This window comes from Zalophus californianus, chromosome 11, assembly GCF_009762305.2.
Source record: "Zalophus californianus isolate mZalCal1 chromosome 11, mZalCal1.pri.v2, whole genome shotgun sequence".
Classification (NCBI taxonomy): Eukaryota; Metazoa; Chordata; class Mammalia; order Carnivora; family Otariidae; genus Zalophus; species Zalophus californianus.
This window is the reverse complement of record NC_045605.1, coordinates 42,824,534-42,841,090: the sequence shown is the minus strand read 5'-3', so window position 1 is coordinate 42,841,090 and position 16,557 is coordinate 42,824,534. Positions and strand designations below refer to the sequence as shown.

Below are 16,557 nucleotides of genomic sequence, written 5' to 3'. Positions count from 1 at the left end.
ATATATTACTTATTTTCATAGATTGACCACAAATGGACCATTGGTGAATTACTAGACTATATTCAACTACTCAAACTATGAAGCCATTTATTCACTTCATTTCTCTAATGCTTTATTTCCTCACTGGTAAAGAGAAAAGGTAAAAGATTATCTCCATTATCCATGGAATCCATGGGGATTCCATGATTCCCCCAGGGGTGCATGGGTGGCTCAGTCATTTAAAGCATTGACTCTTGATTTCAGCTCAGGTCATGATCTCAGGGTTGTGAGATCAAGCCCCATGTCAGGCTCCGCACCAGCAGGCAATCTGTTTGAGGATTCTCTCTCTCCCTCTCCCTCAACTCCTCCCTCCCTGCCTCCCCCACCGCCATCTCTATCGCTCTAAAATAAATCTTTAGGAAAAAAAAAAAAAAAGAATTCCATGGTTCCCCCAATAAAGGTTGGAGAAAAGTAGAGTTGGTTTTATAATATCTGCGGGGCACCTGACTGGCACAGTCAGTTAAGTGACCAACTCTTGATTTCAGCTCAGGTCATTATCTATCTCAGGGTTCTGCAAATGAACCCCAAGTTGGGCTCTGTACTCAGCGTGAAATCTGCTTGGGATTCTCTCTCTCCCTCTCTCTCTCTGCCCCTCCCCCCACTCACACGAGTGCATTCTCTCTCTAAAATAAATAAATCTTTAACAAAAAGAAAGAAATGAAAAACTGAAGATTAATAAACATTCACTGAATTATTATGAGCACAAATGTAATGACTCAGTTGAAAATAGAAGCTGATCTTTATATTCCATTTTATAAAACTATATCTCAATTAAAGACTTTTTTTCTAGATGTAGAACACTCATATATCTTCAATCTTTCAAATAAATATCAGATGCCCTAATTTTCCTTCAAGAATACCTAAAACTGAAAAATGAAAGTTTTTTAATGAAGAAAAGTCTTAAAAATGTGCTTACTCTGAAAAACAAACTGAGGGTTCTGGAGGAGAGGTGGGTGGGGGGATGGGTTAGCCTGGTGATGGGTATTGAGGAGGGCACATTCTGCATGGAGCACTGGGTGTTATGAACAAACAATGAATCATGGAACACTGCACCAAAAACTAATGATGTAATATATGGTGATTAACATAACAATAAAAAATTAAAAAAAAATGTGCTTACAGTTTGACCCAGTCATTGTACATCTAGATTTTTTTCTTAAGACATAACTGAAAAAGTATGTGTTCAGAAGTGCAAGGATAGACTCATTTTAATACTCTGTTGGGTAGGGGCGTCTGGGTGGCTCAGTCAGTTGAGCATCAGACTCTTGATTTCAGCTCAGGTAATGATCTCAGAATCATGGGATTGAGCCCCATGTTCGGCTCTGCGCTCAGTGCAGAGTCTGTTTGAGATTCTCTCTCTTCCTCTCCTTCTGCTCCCCCCACCCCACCCAGCTTGCTTGCATGCATGCTCTCTCTCTGTCTCTCTAAATATATAAAATCTTTAAAAAAAATACTTTACTGGGGCAATTATTTTCAAAGCATGTACGTGTGTGTGCATGTGTGTGCATTTCCATTAAATTTCACATCTCAACAAGTAGAATGATTTGGGATTCTTGAATATTATGTATTATCTCTTCTTTTTGCTTTCTTAACCAAAAAGTTTGACCAGAAACATAATATGCTGTAAAATATTATGAAATAAGAATGTATCCACCAGAAAGAACATGTGAGAGTGCTCATGAAAATGTATACCTGCAGTTGCTCAAAGTCTTGTAACTAGATGAATAAATATGCATGCAGATATTTCTGATTATTTTAACAGATGTCAACTAACCATATTTCCAAAGCTTCATTTAGACTACTACATTAAATTGCTGCAAAACAAACTCACACCAGGAAATGAGTATGAAAGTGAAGATAATCAGAGGAAAATCTAAACATTCTGGCCAGTAAACATTGAAATAATGGTTCTGACACTCACCGTATTGCATACGTAGAAGCTGTAATCATCAGGAAGAGCACCAACACCATGCCCACCCCTGTGAGGCCAGGAACTATAAAAAAAATGTATATAAGTACATTTTAACTTAAAACATACTGTGAAAAAAAGTACAAAAAATTATTACCTTAAAATCCAAAGTACTATGCTGCTCTGTGGGAAGCCCAATTCAAATCGCCTATCTCCTTGTATGTTCCCTCTCAAAAAAAGGCCTTTCCAAAATTAGCAGTTTCAAGGTACTTAGGACAAAGCAGTCTTTCTACCTTTAATATAAGAGTCCGCCTTAGTATTTTCAAGTATCCCACTCAGAACGGTGAATGTGTACATACTTCTATAGGGATGTGCTCTACCTAACGTACAAAGATCAAATATCAGTAATGAAGACGAGAAACAGAAATTAAATATATGTTTAATGGGGAGGCAGGGAGGGGCAGCAGGGAAAAACTTCCAAAGGCATGAAAAAATTTTAAAGACTTAGTGTTAAGATGGGTTCATTATATTGATAGTGTTTGTTTTATATATATATATTGATGGTTTCATGGATATATGCAAGAGTCAAAACTTATGGGAGTATGTATTAAATAGATGCAATTTATTATATCTTAATTATACATTAATAAAATTGTTTTAAAGGAGGAAAAAATATACAACAGGGCTGGGTTCACATGGAGCACCCCTTATTGTTTTGTTTTTCTCCCCCACAGTATTAACACTCCCTTACTCTCTCAGCCCCCCTTTTATGGAACTAGTAGCTGCTTCAGTTTCAATTCAAATAATTTCTTTTGGGCTTCACTACATAGAATAATTTTAATGAAAAAATAAACAAAATCTAAAGCTTTCTAAAAACCACAACTTTAAGCATAGAACAAAACAATAGATTTCAAGAAAAAAAATTATAGTGCTGATGTTTTAAGAACACTTGCAGGCATATTTCCTTAGTATGGAAAATATGCTGTAATCAGGGCTTCTGATATGATATAACATCATTTTTTAACAAAGAAAAAACTGCAAACGTGTTGGTTTTCAAACTTAATACTGACGTGATAGATGGCTAAAAATCCAATGTTAGCCCATATAGCATATCCAAAATGAATAGCTGATACGCTATATCAACAAGAACTAAAATCACAATAGTCTCATTTCTTATTATCTTATTCCTACCAAATAAAATATCCTGTCTATAAGTTACCATTATTTACTCTTACAATCATATAAGCAACAGTAAGTCCCAAACGCCCCAGCTGAGAGATTCCACCTTAAATCTATATGGAAAGCTACTGAAACAACTGGATCTCCAAAAGCATACACACCCCCCAACTTCTCTCCTTGCCAAAGAACCACCTAGGAAACAGAAGGGCCATCATGAACTATAAGCCACTAGCAGAAGCAGACAAGCTGGGAACGAGAGAAGAGCAACACGGGTATGCATCATTAGAATCCCAACAGTTTAGAAACAGTGGAAAATAACATTAGAAATCTCAGTGGAGTGGAAAGAAGTTTCTACTCGTAAAGAGTCATATGAGAAATTAGGAGTTAGTCTTTGTATACTTAAACTTGGATACTCTTTCTTCCTCAGTCTTCCCAATGTACCAGATTTGGAAGCCTAACAAGACTTCCACTTCCCGATGTGCTTAATCCAAATCATCTCTTCTCTACCCTTCTTTCCCAGGGCACTCCCTTCTCCTCATCTTTCTCATTGCCCCAGGTGAGTACTAACTGCCTAGGGGTAAGAGAAGAACAAGATGACTATACTAAGTTAAAGGACTAATAGTACAGAAAAATGTTACTTACAAGGAACAACATGTCTATAAAATGACCCAGCCTTTCCACTCCCAAGTATTTCCCCAAAAGAAACATAAACATATATCTACATAAAGATTTGTTCAAAAATATTCATAGCCACTTTATTTTTAACAGTTAAGGCCTGTAGACAACTCAAATTTCCATCAACAAATGAATGGATAGACGATTGTAATATCTGTACCTGAAAAATTAATCAGCAGTTTAAAAAAAATGAACTATACGCAACGACATACATGAATCACAAAATTATTTGACCAAGTGAAAAAAGCCAGACATTCTCCCCCCTCAAAAAATCCCAAGAGCATAAACTCTGTGATTCCTTTTAACTGTGATTCCTTTTATATAGTATTCTAGAATATCCAAACCAATCTCCAGTGATAGAAAGCAGATCAGTTGCTAAGAGGAATAAAGGGCAGGATGCATTATAAAGGCACAAAAAACTTTTTGGAATGATAGATATATTTGTCATCTTGATTTTGTTCTTGATTTCACAAGTGTATACACACATCAAAACCAATTGAGTAACATAATTTACATATGTATAATTTAGTGTACTTCAATTATAACTCAATACAATTGAAGAAAAAAAAAGGGGGAGGTCTTTCTCTCTGGCTTCAAGTAATTAAAAAAAAAAACCTTATTTGACCAAATGAATAAATAAATGATAGAATCCCAGATGGCTCCATGATGTGAAATGTGTGGCTGGAGAGGCCTTTCCAATAATTTTCTTGGGGCTTCATTAAGGTATACTGTGTTTGCACACAAGGTTTCCCACGTGGTTCTAAATATGCCAAGGTTAGTTATGGAATGTCTACAAATCACTTCATCAGGACACCTGAAAAAACTGAGTATGTTTAGAGTGTAGAGGCATAATTTTCAAAGTATATTATTTGAGCATTAATTTCTTGAGATATTAACTTCTATTACTCAGAAGTGTAATAACTATTCCTTGAAGAGTCACAGGACACATTAGTATATTAGTCTCTGGGAAGTACTAGTACCAAGAAGCCAGTTTAAATTTGAACAGATCTTTCCTCAGACATTTAACTAGAGAACTCCTTTTAAGAACAAAACATGGAAAATGAATTGGAAAGATTTTGGGAGGGTGGGTAGTAAAATAGTTGATGTCAGTCATTTGAAGGTGAAGTAGACAGCTTGGCTGATGGGATGCACATTCTGGGATTAATGGTCCTGTTACTGTCCCTTCGAACAAACCCCAATCTCACTGGATCTCATCTGTAAACTTAGGAGAATCAATTCAATGCTTTTTTAATATTCTTTCAGATTTATGAAGTTATATTTTTTATCTAAAGGATTCAGGTTTCCTTTCTAGTTCCCAGAAGTATAAAAAGACCAGAGTTTGTAATTTATAAATAGACCAGATCAATGAAGAATAAGTTACTTATAATTAACAATGAAAATAAAAAATTAGGGGCACCTGGGTGGCTCAGGTGGTTAAGTGTCCAACTCTTGATTTCAACTCAGGTCATGGTCTCAGGGTCGTGAGATCGAGCCCTGTGACAGGCTCCACACTCAGCGGGGAGTCTGCTTCTCTCTCTCTCTCTCTACCCCTCCCCCTGCTCATGTGCTCTCTCTCTACCTCGAGTAAATACATAAAATCTTTAAAAACAAATTACTACAGGGGCTCCTGGGTGGCTCAGTTGGTATGCGTCTGCCTTCGACTCAGGTCATGATCCCAGGGTCCTGGGATAGAGCCCCACATCGGGCTCCCTGCTCAGCTGGAGGACTGCTTCTCCCTCTCCCACTCCCCCTTCTTGTGTTCCCTCTCTCACTGTGTCTCTCTCTGTCAAATAAATAAATTTAAAAAATTATTACAATTACAATGGTCAATAAAAGGGAGTACCTTAAGAAGCTATGCTTTTGTGTCACTGGAATTAAACAGAGGCTGGCTAACTGATTATCTGGATGCTATAAAGGAGGTCTATGTACCAAGTAGAAGAGTTAAACAATTGGCTTTATCTTCAGTAAATATTCTCTGGGCATCTATAGTGTACTGTTAAGTGAGAAAAAAATGAATCCTGCTCTAAGAGAAATCCCATTCCAATGTGGGAGACAGGATAAGAAGAAATGCAACCTAGGGCACTAAATGCTAAAAGAGAGCTAAGTTTGAATGTTTTCCGGGTACATCAAAGGGCACCCTAACCTAGCTTTCAAGGACAGCTCAGCTAAGACCCAACATATTAGCCTCTATTAGTACATACATTCCAGGAGTCAGGAAACACAGGTTGGAAATGACTGAACTAGTCAAAGCTTACTGGACAAAGTTACTTGCCAAAGTGAAGTACACTGTCTCTTTGAATCCTTCAAGTTATGAAGCAAAATCTAAACTTGTAGGAAAGACATGCTTGTATGTTTATTCTTATTACTTTTTATCTATGCATATTAGATTTGTTAATTAGCTGCCTTTAAAATGAACAACTGCAGTATACTGCCATTTCTAGATGAAACTGAGGGATCATCTTCATCCATACCCAGATGTGGTCAGAAATATACCATCTTGTACTCATTATCCTGTTGTTTCTAACATAACTGGAAACACAATTCTATTTGTTTATGAGGATTTTTCTAATTGAAATTGGATACTGTGCATTTTATTCTCATCATATAAGGTATTACCAAATTTGGAAATAATGTAGCAAATGTTTTGAAATGCATGTTTGAATAAACCATCTTTTAAACTTGTTTTACTTTATAAATTATTTTTCTATATAAGTTCTTAATTGGACTATTTTTAACATTTCTTATTGAGTGATCTAACTACCATATTTTATATCACTTGAACTGCCACTGGCTTTAGTTTCTATGAAACAATAAAGGTTATTTCTCAGTTGTAGGTTACATTGAAAAATATTTAAGGACAGAGAGAGAGAGAAGACTCTATGTAATATTAAACAAACTAAAATCCAAGAAATATATTAATTAATAAAAAATAGTCTTTATCACTAGAACATCGAAAAACATGCATGCATTCCTCCATCAGAAACGGGATTTTTCCTAGGCACTGTACCTAACAACATTCAAAGATAGCTATGAAAAAGTTTTCGTCATAGACGTATTAGTAATACAAAACTAGGTTAAGTCCATTTGTAGAAGATGGTCTCTTCTCCCTTGCCATCCTTTGATTCTGTTTTGTTCTCTCACCTACTACATGGTAGGGCCAATCAGATGCCCTTGAAGCTCTGGACTCATACTTTGGGGTTTGAGGCTGGGTTCCAAGCTGGGAACTAAATGACTCCTTCTGGCCAGCACACTACTTCTTTCATGAAATGATGTAGACTGGGACACTAAAATGAGGCTGACATGCTGATTTGGGGTGATTCCCATTGTTTGTTTTGACAGAAACTCCACAAGGGGCGCCTGGGTGGCTCAGTCATTAAGCATTTGCCTGCAGCTCAGGTCATGATCCCAGGGTCCTGGGACTGAGCCCCGCATTGGGCTCCCTGCTCAGCAGGAAGCCTGCTTCTCCCTCTCCCACTCCCCCTGCTTGTGTTCCCTCTCTCGCTGTGTCTCTCTCTGTCAAATAAATAAATAAAAATCTTAAAGAAAAAAAATATGTACCTAGAGTACTGCATGCCCTAGCGGGAGCCCTACCTCAAACCTGAGAAGCTCACCTTCCAGTGGAAAAGATTATACATGTAAGAATATAAATTATTCTACAATATAGCACTTTACTATGTATCTTTAGGAACCCAGGCCAACAAAAAAGACCAGCTCTGCCTATCGGAATCAGGGATGAATGTGTGCATGATGGGGCATGTCAGCTGAGACTCAAAGGATGAGCAGAAGTGGACTGGGTTAAAAAGAGAGAAAGAGAATCGGGTAAGAGTAGACAAAATTTAGGTGTTGTGAGAAGGGAATTACAAGAGTATGATGAGATGCATAGTAAGGGTGAAACGGAGGCTTCTGAGGTACATGGGAAGGTTAATGAAACATACTGTCGGGTCACACAACAGAGACTCTCTGGGATGGAGCCAGGAAATTTATGTTTTTAAATATTATTTCTAGTTAGTCCAACACCATTCATGGGAACTTCTGGGAAACAACATAGAATGGTGGGGTTTCATACTATATGAAGAGATCACCTGCTTCTACGCAAGTATTCATTATACTAAGGTTCATATCTTGGTTATACAAGAAATCTTTTTATATGTTTGAAAACTAAACTTTTTCAAACATTTTACATGTCCCAATGTTTCACCTATACTTGGTACTGTAGAAAAAAATATTAAAACAATGAATTTATGAACCAAAACATACATTGATTCATAATAAGGATTTTTCTGTTTTTTCTCCTTCCTATTCCTCATCCAATTCTTAAGGCTTAAATAAAAAATATGCTTTCAATGAGCAAAGTTGTAAGCAAAACTAAAATTGTGTTCCTAAAGAGAAAACTATGAAATATTTTGTAAGTGACAAACATCATGCATACATAAACAGGAAAAAAAAAACATATTTTATAAATCTAAATATATACTTGTGACAGGGAAGGGGAAAACACCAGAATTATTGCTATTTTCATCATAAAACTGATTGAAAAGAAAAACAATGCATTTGACAGAGCCATGACTCAGTCTTATATGCCATCTTGATCCTTAATAGGGTGTTTATGATAGCCAAGCCTTTATGACAGACCATCTCAGTGACCTAATCATCCTTATCCTGAAATAATGTGCTAAAAATCCTCCAAATGCAGTTTTCTGCTTTCTGCTTTCATCCTTATAATTGTATGGTTGAGAAAGAGAAGAATTTTAGTAAGAATTATACTAACATCAGGACAAAATTTTGAGATGTTTACATGTGCTTTAACAAATGAATAGTCTAGACTGAGATTTCATGGCCAATATGCTTAAGAAGGAAAAGTAAATTACAGATGAAAAAGGAAACACATTTCAAGAAAAAATAACTGATTTTAATGACTGTTCATTCCTCCTCTTTTTATATAGGCTTTAAAATCATCAAATGTCCTACTAAATTACTGAGTTATAAGAACTACATCGATAATCAGAGTGCTTGGTGTTTCTTTCCAACATCTTGAGGGTAGAAGACTATTCCACTTGTATTATCTCCAATACTACTTGCCACAGCCAGGGGCACAAAGCAGGTCCTCAATAACCACATGGCATCACACTGTTGTTATTAGAACATATGGAAGGCAAATGCATTTAGTTACTTTAACTCTTCATTCATTCCAACCCCACTGTTTACCTTGCCTCTCTGTTTTTATTGGAATTTATGTTTGGTAACATTTGTTCTGGTTGCAAATTTTCCATGTTCTACTTTAACATACATTTAATTGCTGTGTAGTTTGATGATGCTTATTCTCAAATATTTCCCTGAATTTTCAGAAAGAGCAATGAATAACAACTTACCAGTTGTGAAGAGAAGTTTTCTAGGATCCTGAGAAAAAGGGGAAAAAAAATTGACTGAAAAACAAAACACTGATAATGTAAAATTCTACAAGGAATCTGCTGGCTATGATCCATTAGGCATTTACGATACTATTCTCTCAGTGGAAATGAGAAATTCAATCAAGATTCATAAAGCTTTCATGCAACACAGGTTCTGGAATAAGGATATTTGGGCTGGAGTCCTGCCTCTGTCACTCACTAGCAAGTTTCAGACCTTCCCTAATTCAGTTTCTCAGCTGAAAAATTAAAAATATCTATCCAGGGGTGTCTGGGTGGCTCAGTTGGTTAAGCATCTGCCTTCAGCTTAGGTCATGATCTCAGGGTCCTGGTATCGAGCCCCCCCACATCCAGTTCCGCATTGGGTTCCACGCTCAGTGGGGAGTCTGCTTCTCCTTCTCCCTCTGTCCTCCCCCCTACTTATGCACATACACACTCTCTCTTTCTAATAAAAAATTAAATCTTTAAAAAATATCTAACACAAAGAAGACTGTCCTTCTGGGAAAGAAAGAGCACTGGATACAGAGTCAGAAAATGTAGACTTTCATCCTAATGGCTAATTACAAGCCAGCAGTAGTGGCCTGAAGCCCACTCTTTGACCAACTGAGACTCAATATCTTTGACTATAATGTGGAAATATTAATATATACTTTGTCCACCATAATTGCCAAACTGCACCTACAAGATGTGGAGACAGACTCAAAAGTGATAAAATATGTAGGGAGGGTTGTTGCTGTAAATCCAATGCAAAGAATACTAATTGAATACTTATAATGTTTCAAATACCATGCAAAATAGTGATGATACTCAAATAAAAAGGACAGGTTCTTATTACTCAGAATTGTAAAAAGTAATATTGTTAGTGTAATCTGTCCTTTACACTACATCTCTCATGGTGAAATGGACCTTAGGCAACTCCCTTTCTATCTTCTGGAAAACTGAGGTCAATCCCCAGGAGATTTTTGGATTTGTTTTTCATCTTAATGGTGCTTAGTATTGCACAACTTTGGAAATTCTTTCTTAGGCCTCCATTGACTTTGGAGTCAGGCCACCCTATATCCAAAGTGGGAAGCCATTCATATGAAATAATTTCAGAAGCCTTGAATAAGGGCCACTTGCCCAGCAATAGCTCCTCATCCCATTGGGGCCAGATGACTTCTACCTCTGCCATTAGGAACGCAGCTCAAGGATGACCTAGAGGAACCTAGTATATAAACAACTAGTGAAAATACAAGACCAGCTGAACAAAGTAGTAATACCAGAAATATGAACAAATAGCTGTGGGAACTCAGAAGATGGAACAATTCCTACTGCCAGGGAATGGAGATGGAATGTGAGGGTAAGAGACAGTTTTGCAGATGACAGGATGAGGCAGATTCAGCTAGGTCATCAAGAACGTGCCACCCAGGAGCTGGAAGGTGGGTCACCCTAAATCTAGAGAAGACAGAGAGTACAAAACACAGGACAACAGGGTGCATGGCACAAATCGGTCTTTCTCAAAGACAACTCATGGAAGATTATGTGTTTATGCATGCAATGTGTGTGTGTTTTCATCCTCCTCTAGCACACTGCCTGATGCCTATGAGGGGCTCAAAATATTTATTAAAATAAAGAAGAGAGGGAGGAAAAAAGAAAGAAGGAGGGAAGGAAACAAAGAAAGGGGAAATACAAATTAAAACAATGAATTACCATTTTTCATCTGTCAGATAGGCAAAAATTAAAGAAAAACAAAAACAACTGAGGGGCAGATATAAGCATTCTGACAAACTTGGTAGAAATGGGTCAACCAGTGAAGCCTTTTTGGAAGGCAACTTGGCAACGTCCATCAAAACTAAAAACGTACATACCTTTGAAACTAAATTCTACTTCTAGGAATCTGCCTAGTGGAAGCATATAAAAAATTAATTCATTGGAGTGTGGTTCATAACAGAAACTGAAAACAATCTAAACATTTGTGAATAAGGAAAGGGCTAAAAATAAACTACTGCACATTAATATTAAGAGAATGATAGATCTATACTTTCTGATACAGCAAGCTACAGTCCATGTAATTATGGAAATAAGAAAATTGCTGAGGAACAGGTTTCATAAAATGCCTCTCAAAATATAAGAGAACAGAAAGTTATTAACTGCGGGTACTTTTGGAGGAGAAGGTTTCACTTTTAAACTTTTGAGGTTTTAAAATATTTTATTTGGGGCACACATCCTTCATAAAATGAAAGAAAATAACTAAAAACCTAAAATGATTAAAATTTTGGAATATTTTACAATATTCCAAGTATACAACATTAAAATGAGAGAACCATTTTAGTTCTTAAAGACCCAAGATGACAAAAACAAAAGAGACATGCAAAGAAGGAAAGAAAAAGAGGAACGTGTGTAGCAGATGTAGGAAGCAAGGAAGCCCATGTGCTGCGGGCTGAGGGGGAGAGAAGAATGGGGGGAGGCAGCGGGAGAAAGACATGGAGACAGACCCAGTTCTGGGTTCTGGAGTCACTACATATGAAGAGCTTCTGGTGGCATGTGAAGGAGCTGGCTTTGTCAGTGGACCTTAATGCTGGGTGCTCACCCCAATTAGCTGGTGAATTTTCAAGAAATATCAATACCTGACCCGAACCCAGACCAGTTAAATCATATCAGCGTTTTTAAGAATACTAGCATCTCGTCAAAGGATTTATCAAAGACTGCTTGCTATTTTGGCTTTGTGATTTGTTTCTGTGTTCGTTGTCAGTTTTCCCTTTGCTTTGTTCTGGGAAGGAGATCAAGCACACAATCATAGCAGTATTAATCTCAATAACTCCGGTGATAACGTGGAAGAGAAGATGGAGTTGGGGACGATGGGGGAACAATCTTACGAAGTCACTGCCAGACTTAGCAGAACAGGGCGGGGTGATCCAATTCCACACCTAGCAGTTTGATTTTGATGCAGTCTTGGAGTGAAGGAAAGGCAGACTGAGGACAGGATGAAGTCCTGAGCAACAGAGAGCTAATCAGGGCTGTATATGTGTTCATCGGGCTCTCGCCCAGCACCCTGCACATATAATTTCATCTCATGGGTGGCTTCCCATGGAGAAAAGCAGCCCCAAGTCAGACACTGTCTGCTACAAAACTGAACTCAAGGTCACCTATTTCAAGGATTAAAACAAAGCAGAGTAACCATTAAAACACATAATATTTTTTAAGTCAAATAAACAGATGATCCAGGATCCTCAAAGAATCAACCTGTTTTTCTGCCCTTCCCCCCCGGCCAAGTGCAGTATCTGACTTATTAAAAAAAAAAAAAACTTGTGCCCTGTAAAAACACTGGATAGTCTCCACTGGATGGGAACCAGGCAACACTGCTGGGAGGCAGAAGGCCGGCCTGAGTGGCAGCCATCCTAATGCTGCAGAATATAAAAAGTTGACACTCTCGAACTCCCATTTTCAGCAGGAGAGACTGTGAAACAGTAATTACCTATACTTTCTATTGAAAAGGAACAAAACTCAACCTGACAACTGCATCTTAAAAGCACTCAAAAGGAGCAGCAAGGTACAAATTTTCCATGAAAATCACAGACCTTCATTAGTTAGCTCATGACAAGTGAAAGAATGAGAAGACAAAGACCACCCACCTCATCTCGGTATCTTGCTGCATTTAGTTCCGTGAAATCCTCACTGTAGTTCACTGAGAAGTTGAGGGCATTCACCAGATGGGCAGCCACGTGCACACCTGCAGAATCACACGGGGCACAAATCAGTGGGATTTCCATATACACTCCGTGAAGAGGACTCCTTTCCTCTCCCTAAGCTAACACAGGGTCAAACTTTGACAGCTATCTGAGCACTAAAATATTAAATTGCAAAGGGAAATTTTAAAGACATAACAAGTCTTGATTATAGAGAGCTGAGTATAAGGAATCACGTAAAGAAACTGACTTTTCAAAGGCTAGAATAAAATACCCCTAGCAAGTCAGGGTTAGGAAACAAAACATGTGAGTGTGTGACAATATGCCCATGTATTTATTTATTTAAGCAGCTCCTAGATATTTGAGTTTTTCTACATTTTTCACCTCTCCTCTATCTCCAAATCTGTTATAGGCCTTGTATCTTTCACTGCCACTCAACCTAAAATATAGGCTCACTGAAAGACTTTTAGCCAGTTAAAATTTCTCACAATCCATAAATTCAAGAAGGAATTTCCTAAATTTCTTAAACCCCATAGCAAAAGTCTTGGTAATCACTTCATTGGGATTAAAAATTCAGGAAAATAATAATTACCATTTAATAATCTACCCACACTGGCACAGTAAACAGAGAGCTCAACCAAAGCGGAGCTCACATAGAAGGTGGAGGCATTAGGAAATTAATAGAGTTGAAGACAAATTCATTTTGGCACAGCTAGGAAAAAGGAAAATTATCTTGAGGAGGCTGGACAAGGAAGGAGCAAATGAACTTGTACATTGGATGAGAATGTCTTCTCATAGGTGAAATAAGGTTCAGATTAACAGTACATTACAATGTACTAGAAAGGATGACAGATAATTAATTGGAAATCTGGTTTTCTTGGCCACACTGCATGATTACCAACACCCCAGATTAGCTCTTTGTAAAATGACAATGACAGAAAAAGGAGACTTAATGAGATTAGTGACCTGAAACTGGTTAGTGAACCATTACAGTCTATACCAATAGAGGGTGTGTAGTTATTCAACAGAAAACTAGTGTAGAAACTGGAAAACCTCATGGTTCTCTCCAACCTAGCACATGAGCTGTAGATACACAAAGAGTTCTGAAGGACTCACAAACACAAATAGAAGCAAGAGAAGGACTAGAATGCTAACTAACTTCAAGTTTGTTTAAAGGATTGATAAGCTCCTGCCAGAATCAAATTAGAGGAAGGAAAAACGTCTAATAAAATGTGGACAGAAGAAAGTAGCTCGGGAAAAGATATCTGTAACCTACAATGGTAGAAATATTAGATTGGCAACAGACCTATTCATAGAAACCTGGCAGGCCAGAAAGGACTGGCATGATATATTCAGAGCACAAAATGAGAAAAATATGCAGCCAAGAATATTATATCCAGCTAGGCTGTCATTGAAAATAGAAGGCGAGATAAAACGCTGCCAGGACAAACAAAAACTAAAAGAATTTGCAAACACAAAACCAGCCCTACAAGAAATATTGAAAGGGGTCCTCTAAGCAAAAAGAGAGCCTAAAAGTAACTTAGACCAGAAAGGAACACAGACAATATACAGTAACAGTCACCTTACAGGCAATACGATGGCACTAAATTCATATCTTTCGATAGTTACCCTGAATGTAAATGGGCTAAATGCCCCAATCAAAAGACACAGGCTAACAGATTGGATAAAAAAAACAAGACCTATCGATACGCTGTCTGCAAGAGACTCATTTTAGACCCAAAGACACCCCCAGACTGAAAGTGAGGGGGTGGAAAACAATTTACCATACTAATGGACACCAAAAGAAAGCTAGGGTGGCAATCCTTATATCAGACAAATTAGATTTTAAAACAAAGACTGTAATAAGAGATGAGGAAGGACACTATAACCTACTTAAAGGGTCCATCCAACAAGAAGATCTAACAACAGTAAATATCTATGCCGCTAACATCAGAACAGCCAATAATAGAAGCCAATTAATAACAAAAACAAAGAAACACATCAACAAAAATACAATAATAGTGAGGGATTTTAACACCCCCTCATTGAAATGGACAGATCATCTAAGCAAAAGATCAACAAGGAAATAAAGACTTTAAATGACACACTGCACCAAATGGACTTCACAGATAGATTCAGAACATTCCATCCCAAAGCAACAGAATACACATTCTTCTCTAGTGCCCATGGAACACTCTCCAGAATAGATCACATCCTAGGTCACAAATCAGGTCTCAACTGGTACCAAAAGACTAGGATTATTCCTTGCATATTTTCAGAACACAGTGCTTTGAAACTAGAACTCAAGAGGAAAGTCGGAAAGAACTCAAATACATAGAGGCTAAAGAGCATCCTACTAAAGAATGAATGGGTCAACAAGGAAATTAAAGAAGCATTAAAAAAATTCATGGAAACCAATGAAAATGAAACCACAACTCTTCAAAATCTTTAGGATACAGCAAAGGCAGTCCTGAGAGGAAAGTATATAGCAATACAAGCCTTTCTCAAGAAACAAGAAAGGTCTCAAATACACAACCTAACCCTACACCTAAAGGAGCTGGAGAAAGAACAGCAAATAAAGCCTAAACCCAGCAGGAGAAGAGAAATAATAAAGATCAGAGCAGAAATCAATGAAATAGAAACCAAAAGAACAGTAGAACAGATCAACGAAACTAGGAGCTGGTTCTTTGAAAGATTTAACAAGAGTGATAAACCCCTGGCCAGACTTATCGAAAAGAAAAGATAAATGACCCAAATAAATAAAATCATGAATGAAAGAGGAGAGATCACAAACAACACCAAAGAAATACAAACAATTATAAGAACATCTTATGAGCAACTCTATGCCAGCAAATTAGACAATCTGGAAAAAATGGATGCATTCCTAGAGATGTATCAACTACCAAAACTGAACCAGGAAGAAAGAGAAAACCTCAACAGACCTATAACCACTAAGGAAACTGAAGCAGTCATCAAAAATCTCCCAACAAACAAAAGCCCAGGGCCAGATGGCTTCCCAGGGGAATTCTACCAAACATTTAAAGAAGAATTAATACCTATTCTTCTGAAACTGTTCCAAAAAAATAGAAATGGAAAGAAAAATTCCAAACTCATTTTAAGAGGCCACCATTACCTTGATCCCAAAACCAGACAAAGACCCCATCAAAAAGGAGAATTACAGACCAATATCCTTGATGAACATGGATGCAAAAATTCTCACCAAAATACTAGCCAATAGGATCCAACAGTACATTAAAAGGATTCTTCACCACGACCAAGTGGGATTTTTCCCTGGGCTGCAAGGTTGGTTCAACATCCGCAAATCAATCAATGTGATACAATACATTAGTAAAAGAAAGAACAAGAACCATATGATCTTTTCAATAGATGCAGAAAAAGCATTTGACAAAGTACAGCATCCTTTCTTGATCAAAACTCTTCAGAGTATAGGCATAGAGGGTACATACCTCAATATCATAAAAGCCATCTATGAAAAACTCACAGCGAATATCATTCTCAATGGGGAAAAACTGAGAGCTTCCCCCCTAAGGTCAGGAACATGGCAGGGATATCCACTATCACCACTGCTCTTCAACATAGTATTAGAAGTCCTAACCATAGCCATCAGACAATAAAAAATAAAAGGCATCCAAATCAGCAAAGAAGAAGACAAACTCTCACTGTT

At 37.4% G+C, this 16,557-nt stretch overlaps 1 protein-coding gene across 1 annotated transcript in view; it reads right to left on the bottom strand.

The window, feature by feature from the left end:
- Nucleotides 1–16,557, bottom strand: part of NOX4 (NADPH oxidase 4) — a 182,246-nt gene that overhangs the window by 131,342 nt on the left and 34,347 nt on the right. The window contains exons 6-8 of the mRNA XM_027579697.1: nucleotides 12,819–12,916; nucleotides 9,172–9,199; nucleotides 1,961–2,033 (exon numbers count right to left, since the gene is read on the bottom strand). Coding sequence (XP_027435498.1) covers nucleotides 1,961–2,033; nucleotides 9,172–9,199; nucleotides 12,819–12,916 — 199 coding nt within the window. The remainder of the gene's footprint in view (nucleotides 1–1,960; nucleotides 2,034–9,171; nucleotides 9,200–12,818; nucleotides 12,917–16,557) is intronic.